General features: G+C 56.5%; 2 protein-coding genes across 3 annotated transcripts; both read left to right on the plus strand.

Annotated features, from left to right (window-relative positions):
* The first annotated feature begins 352 nt into the window (after window positions 1-352).
* PSMB10 (proteasome 20S subunit beta 10) lies at window positions 353-2,976 on the plus strand. Of its 2 annotated transcripts, XM_031458227.1 has the most exons (8): window positions 353-563; window positions 782-869; window positions 966-1,063; window positions 1,173-1,313; window positions 1,588-1,703; window positions 1,815-1,873; window positions 2,524-2,675; window positions 2,802-2,976. In XM_031458227.1, exons 1-8 carry the CDS (start codon window positions 508-510, stop codon window positions 2,911-2,913), a joined length of 822 nt encoding a protein of 273 aa, XP_031314087.1. In that variant the 5' UTR covers window positions 353-507; the 3' UTR covers window positions 2,914-2,976. The 2 variants fall into 2 exon arrangements, with proteins under 2 accessions (XP_031314087.1, XP_031314088.1); XM_031458228.2 differs by lacking the exon at window positions 2,524-2,675 and having other exon boundaries at window positions 375-563.
* Window positions 2,977-5,273: 2,297 nt separating this feature from the next.
* Window positions 5,274-6,756, plus strand: CTRL (chymotrypsin like). The gene is given in 6 exon segments (XM_064489045.1): window positions 5,274-5,493; window positions 5,584-5,668; window positions 5,781-5,857; window positions 6,021-6,159; window positions 6,162-6,200; window positions 6,286-6,756. Coding segments are annotated over 6 exon segments (819 nt in total). The 5' UTR covers window positions 5,274-5,382; the 3' UTR covers window positions 6,654-6,756.
* The last annotated feature ends 133 nt before the right edge of the window (window positions 6,757-6,889 follow it).

Here is a 6,889-nt window from a genome sequence, read left to right on the forward strand (position 1 = left end):
TTGAGCTTTGGTGTTTGAGGTTTCAGGGAGAAGGCAAAGGCAACAAAAGAGAGACAGGAGTCAGGAGGTGGGTGACAAAGGACAAAAGGCAGCCATGCCTGATGCTTTTTGAAGGCCAGTAACGATGAGAACAGAGACCTGGTCAGTGTGACAGCCTTAGGGCATTGAGACTTGAGGTTAGGACTGGTGTCAGGGTATGCAGAGCTCAGGGCTCAGTCTGGACAATGGCCAGAAGGGAGAGATTTGTCCCTCTGTTCAGACGGGGCTGGGAAGGGAGAGCCAGGCAAAGGACATCTTCTCCAGCCCAAGCTGCCGAGGACCAGAGGTGAAAGTGAAAGAGAAGGTGCAGAAAGGGGCCAGCATGCTTTGAGGAAAGGTGAAAGCGAAAGGGGAAGCATCAGACGTAGAGCCCACAGAGGACAAGGCTGCCGCCTTCCCGGCTCGGTGCTGATTCCACTCGTCTGACCATCGACCCCCAGTCCCTTGGACTGCCCTGCCCACCTGGAGATGCAGAAGAAGGCGCTAGAGCCCCGAGGGGGCTTCTCCTTCGATAACTGCCAGAGGTCAGTTAGGGGATGGTTGGTCCCGAATGCTGTAAGGGCGTCCAGGAATGGGAGTCCCAGAGCCTTTAAAATTACTGGGGCAAGTATGGGGGAGGGTACGTGTGTGGTAAGACTTGGATTCCCAGGCCTTCCCCAGATGAGGGAGACCAGGAAGGAGTCGAGGGATGTGACGGGGTCCCAGAAGAACTGAAACCTGGGCCACTCTCTTCCGTTTTCAGAAACGCATCCTTGGAACGTGCCCTCCCGGGGCTCCGGGTCCCTCATGCACGCAAGACCGGGACCACCATCGCAGGCCTTATGTTCCAAGTAAGCAGGGAATTGGACTGTGGGGCTTAGTGGGGCGGCCGGCAATGGGAGGTGGGCACTGAGCCAACGGCTCCTCCTCTTCGCCCCTCTCCCCAGGACGGGGTCATACTGGGCGCGGATACGCGGGCCACTGACGATTCAGTCGTGGCGGACAAGAGCTGCGAAAAAATCCACTTCATCGCCCCCAAAATCTAGTGAGAATTCCCGGGCCTGGTTCCCCCACTCAAGAACCACCCCATCGTCCCCATCCCGAGTCCCCGCACATCCTAGCCCCGCCCATACTGACCCTCCCTTCACCCTCAGCTGCTGTGGGGCTGGAGTAGCCGCGGACGCCGAGATGACCACGCGGATGGCGGCGTCCAACATAGAGCTACACACGCTGTCCACGGGCAGGGAGCCCCGAGTGGCCACGGTCACGCGCATCCTGCGCCAGACGCTCTTCCGGTACTGGGGCGGGACTAAGATGACTCTGGGGAGGGGCAGTTGCGGGGAGGGCGGGGCTGAGGAGGTAAGCCAGGAAAAAGGGCCAGGCTGCGAGGGTCTGGGAGACCGGAAGAGGCGGGCCTAAGAGGAGCTAAGAGAGCAACAGGAAGAAGCGATGCTGGTCATGGGGCGCCAGACCACGGGAAGGGGCGGGGCTCGGTTCAGGGGTGGAATAGTGGAGAGGCGGGACCTGGATCCGTGTGCGTTCGGCTGACTGCGCCCACTCCGCGAAAAGGTACCGTGGCTACGTCGGGGCTTCGCTGATCGTGGGTGGCGTAGACTTCACAGGGCCGCAGCTCTACAGCGTGCACCCCCATGGCTCTTACAGCCGTCTGCCCTTCACGGCCCTGGGTAAGCACTTCCGCCCCTTCCCCACGAACCCCACCCATGTTTGTCCTGGCCTCACGTTTGTCCCGCGACGGGGCGGCCGAGGCTAACCTCAGACACCCCTCCTGCCTGCAGGCTCCGGCCAAGACGCAGCCCTAGCAGTGCTGGAGGACCGGTTCCAGCCGAACATGACGGTGAGCGACACCCGCCCCCCACTATGCGTGCATTGGTGGGACGTACCCCCGGGAGCTGGGGAAACACAGAGGTACCCCGGCCTAGTCTGGAAGTCGGGAAGGGCTTCTGGGAGGTGACGACTAAGTGGAGACTGAGGGGCCAGTGGAGTGATGGTGGAGAAGTGCTAGTCCAGCAGACCACCGTCAGTGCCAAAGCTTGGACTGCCCCCGAGAAGTCGAAAGTCAGAGAGAACCATTTGGAGCTGAGGGAGGAGGTAACAGCAGGTGGGGGCTGGTGGGTTTTGTTTGTGGTGGATGGAAGCAGAAGACGTTGCTTCAAAGCTGTCTAAGGCCCAGAAAGAAAAAGGCAGTGAGCCGGGGACCGGGGGCTAAGACCACCTTGAGTGGGTGGACAGGCAAGAGCCATATCTGTGACTCAGAGTAGTTTGTGAAGACAGGGGGCAGTGGGAACACAGGGTCTCTGGAGAGAAGGAAACCTAAAACAAAGGAAGAGGAGCTTGGGGTGGAGACGGGGGTGTACAGGAAGAGAAGGGTTTGGGTGTGAGCAAATGGCAAATAGTCCAGGCTTAAAGATTAACAAAGTCTCAAGGTTGTAGCCTGAGGGTGATACCAGAAGGGTCCACCCAGCCTCATATACACACACATTACAGCTGGAGGCAGCACAGGTGCTGCTAGTGGAAGCCATCACTGCAGGGATCCTGGGTGACCTGGGCTCTGGGGGCAGTGTGGATGCATGTGTGATCACGGGGACTAGTGCCAAGCTGCTGAGAACACTGAGCTCTCCCACAAAGCCCATAGAAAGGTAGGAGCATGGAGATGGGGGACCACAGGGGAGGATGGGGTGGTAGCAAGGGAGATAGGGGGCTGCAAAGAGAGGATGGGCCACGTGATGGGCCCATGTTGCGAGGTCATCCCTTCTCCTTCCCAGGTCCAGCCAGTACCGCTTTGTCCCTGGGACCACAGCCGTCCTGTCTGAAACAGTGATGCCACTGACCCTGGAGCTCTTGGAGGAAACGGTGCAGGCCATGGATGTGGAGTGATGCTGGCAGAGGCTTAGAGATTGGAACAAGGAAGAATAAACCCAAAGAACGCAAACACCTAAACACATGGCTGTATCGTTCTTGGGTGGAGGGGGACAAGCAGCCAGCAGGACTCTGTGGCTAAGGTATCCCTCCAGGGACGACTCCCTCCCATGGCTTCAGTGCCTGACCTAAGAGGTGTCCTTCACCCGTCACCAAAGGCATCTATCTACCTTTCCAGAATCCCAGCCCTGGCAAGCACTGAAGACTCAAGGTGTAAAGCCCCCTCCTGACTCTCCACACCCACTCCCATGCCCTCTAGTCCACTGGGAACTGTTATAAAACCCAAAAGGCCCTATGTACTGCCCCCACCAAAGCCTTTACCTGGCTCATCAATGGCCCAGGATAAAGCTCACACCTCTCAGTCGGGCCCCGCTGCCCCCACGAATGGCTAAAATGCTAATGGAGGAGCTGCTTCCTGACTCCAAGGGCAAGTTCTCACAGGTACACTCCTCACCCCTGCAACGCCTTTATCTGTGAAACCCCTCCGATGACCAGGCACACCTGAGGTGCTAACACAACACTGGGCATCTGTTTACACACGCTGGGCTGTGAATAGGGGAATTGACTCCAAGTTTTCTGTGCTGACAGGGGTCACAAGGCTCATGTGGGGAGAGATGACACGACACATTTATCCAGTAGACTTTTGTTCAGCATCCACCGGGTGCCATCCCAGGTGCTCGGTGCTGACAGAAGCATCCTGTCCTGGCAGAGAATGGCTGAGCTCCACTGGAGCTTTGGACCTGTTAAAGTCTTCCCAACCTCTGGGGAGGGTCTATTCCAGACTGGACATCTCTGGGACCCTGACTGTGCTTTTTTCTCCAGTATTTTATTACGAAGATTTTTAAACATAAAGGTTGAAAGAATTGTACATTGATCACCTTTATATCCACCACAGACTTTACAATTAGTATGCTGTTATATTTGTTTTATCACTGATTTATCCATCCATTCCTCTAATCGACAATTAACTAATTTTTTTGGGCTGATAACGTTCTTGAATCATTCAAAGCCCTCATACCCCTTGAAGGAGGCCAGCCAACTTACCTATTGCAGCTTTGTAGACAGGAGCGTCTTCTCTCCCTCAGTTCAGGCTCAGCCTGGAACTCTACAGTGAATGGGCTGTAGATAGCAGGGGCTTGTCCATGGGAACCCCAAGGCCTGGAAGCTGTCAAAGATTTGATGGCTGTCACCCTTCCACCTGTGACCCCCATCCAGTGTTGAGCATCACACCTTGCCCTCCTGTACACCAGGCCCCTTCCAGGTATCATCTCATCACGAAGAGTGTGGGCTTCGGAGCAAGGCAGATAAAGGTTTGGGTCCAAATGAACATTGTAGTGGGAGAGTCACCATCTCTAAGCAAACTGTGACTCCTGTTCCAAACTGATGAGGAATCACTGAAATGATATATTAGGATATGCAACCTGCCAGAACCCCCGACCTGGCCACATGGCCCTGGCCCTCAACAGTGGAGCGGGTAACAGCTGGAGTTTCCTTCCACCAGTCAGAACACCCCTGGGTGCTCAGCAGGCTTCTCTGAGTCTGGTGTCCCTGATAGCCTGGGAGACTTTCCTGATCCCAGCCACCAGGTAGTCACTGTAAGTCTAACCTTAATTCCTTGGTAACTGGTGCTCAGTACTTAGGATGTGAGGTGGTTCTAGGAGCCAATAATAGGCCAGGCTTTAGGGGAGTGAAGGAGATGGGAACCTCACACCTGGACTCCAGTAAGTCAGGGCCTGGGTCAAGGACCTCGGCCTAAAGAGACCCTCCTCCTGACTAGAGCATGGGAGGGGGCTGAACCTACACAGCTGGCTTGGCCTTAGGCCCAAGGACAAGGAATGCCATAAAGCCAGGCCCAGTTCTCAGCCTCATGCCTATCACAATGTTGCTGCTCAGACTGACCCTTGGCCCCTCAGCTGGCTCGAAGGAAAGCAGGTAGACAGAATGGGCAAAGGAAAAAGGATGTGCCAGGGCTGGGAGGAGGCAAGAGGTAGGCAATCCTACAAATGGGACAGGAGCTTGGGCCAGGCCCAGGGGGAGGGTTTAGGAGGCTGAGAAGCAATGGTTGGACCTGTAGTTTAGGAAGAGCCCTTAACCTGCATGCAGGGTATGGATCATTGAAATCTGGAGTGGGTGGAGAGGCTAGGGAGGAGACTATCCCAGGGATCAGGGAGAAAGATGGCCTGGGCTGGGGGGTCGGGGTGGAGTTGAGAAATGGTAGGGAGTAGGTTGGAGAGATGTGGGAGAATGGACAGAACCTGGAGGCTAGGGATGCAGGCAGCTGAGATAGCTACAGGCCCAGAGGTGCTAAGGGTGAGAAGGGGTAATGAGTCTTCTCGATTTGGACCCCTCTGGGGGGCTTACCCTGGGGACACCCAGGAGGAGGTGAGAGGTAGGTTGGGATGTGGGAAACAAGTCCTCACCAGCCCAATGGCAGGCTGCGGTGTTCCTGACATCAAACCGGTGCTGAGCTTCAGCTAGAGTGCTGTCAATGGGGAGAAGGTAGTGCTGGGCTCCTGGCCCTGCCAGGTATCCCTGCAGGTACATGCACCCTGGGGGTGGGGCAAGATCCCAGGTGCTTCATGCCTAGGCATAGCCTGAGTGCACCGTATGTCTGACCCCTGAACCCAGGACAGCAAAGGCTTTCACTTCTGTGGTGGTTCCCTCATCAGCCAGGCCTGGATGGTCATTGCTGCCTACTGCAATGTTGTATGAGTGCTTCCCCTCTACCTGCCCCACCCCAGTCCCCACCTCCTCAACTCCTTTGTCCTGGATGCCCCTCTCTTGTCACTCTGCCCTCCCTGCGGCTGCCCAATCCCACTCTTACTGCAGCCACTTTGTCATCCTGGGCGAGTAAGACCCATCATCCAGTGCTGAGACTTTGCAGGTTCTGTCCATCTCTCGGGTGAGTCCCTGGGCTGCAGATAGGGAAGGAAGAGTGGGTGGTGCAGGTGTGTGGGCTCTGGGGATGAGGAATTCAGGACATGCCTAGCCTAGCCTCCTCAGCACCCATTACCTGGGGGCCTGTGCCCACTCCCATCCTACATGGCCCCTTCCTGGCTCCACAGGCCATCACGCACCCCTCCTGGAACCCCACCACCATCAATAATGATCTTACACTACTGAAGCTCGCCTCCCCAGCCCAGTATACAACATATATCTCACCAGTTTGCCTGGCTTCCTCAAATGAGGTGCTGCCTGAAGGCCTCATGTTGTCACCACTGGCTGGGGCCGCCTCAGTGGCATGAGTAGGAACTTGGATCAAAAATCTGGATGGGAGTGTAGGGTGGGGACAAGTCATCTGGGGGCTAACCACCCCCTCTTGGCCCATAGGCAATGTGACTCCGGCATGCCTGCAGCAGGTGGTTCTGCCCCTGGTCACCGTCAGTCAATGCCAGCAGTACTGGGGCTCACATATCACCAACTCCATGATCTGTGCAAGTGCTTCAAGGGCCTTCTTGTGCCAGGTGAGCACCAGCACCCCATCCTGTACTCTGCACCTCGTGGCACCCTGCACCCCCCACGCTGACTTCGCCCTTCTTCCCCTCAGGAATGACTCCAGAGGTCCTCTTATCAGCCAGAATGGGAATGGGTGGGTGCTTACTAGTATTGTTTCCCGGGGCACCAGTGACTGCAATGTGTGTGCACCTGCCACGTACACTCGGGTTAGCAAGTTCAGCACCTGGGTCAATCAGGCATAGCTTACAACTGAGCCCACCAGAGGCCCTCTCCCCATCTCAGTCCAGTAAAGACCCCAGGCTATGTCCTCTCGTATATTCCTGTCTGTCTTCCTGGCTCAGGGAAAAGGAGAGGCTCTTGGGGGTCCCACTCCACACACTGACTTTGTCTTCTGGCATGGCAGGTGTTGAGGAGTCAGGATCCTCCCAGACTAGCCACGACCAGGTTGGGCTCCCCCACCTCCTTGGCAACCCCTTGG

This window comes from Camelus dromedarius, chromosome 9 (genome assembly GCF_036321535.1).
Source record: "Camelus dromedarius isolate mCamDro1 chromosome 9, mCamDro1.pat, whole genome shotgun sequence".
NCBI lineage: Eukaryota > Metazoa > Chordata > Mammalia > Artiodactyla > Camelidae > Camelus > Camelus dromedarius.

What these genes read in the sequence shown, in the direction of transcription:
- PSMB10 (XM_031458227.1), top strand. Translation starts at nt 508, where the DNA reads ATGCAGAAGAAGGCGCTAGAGCCCCGAGGGGGCTTCTCCTTCGATAAC. An exon ending in TCGCAGGCCTTATGTTCCAA is followed by an intron (nt 870 to 965) that starts GTAAGCAGGGAA and finishes CCCTCTCCCCAG; the next exon opens with GACGGGGTCATACTGGGCGC. An exon ending in GGTTCCAGCCGAACATGACG is followed by an intron (nt 1,874 to 2,523) that starts GTGAGCGACACC and finishes CACACATTACAG; the next exon opens with CTGGAGGCAGCACAGGTGCT.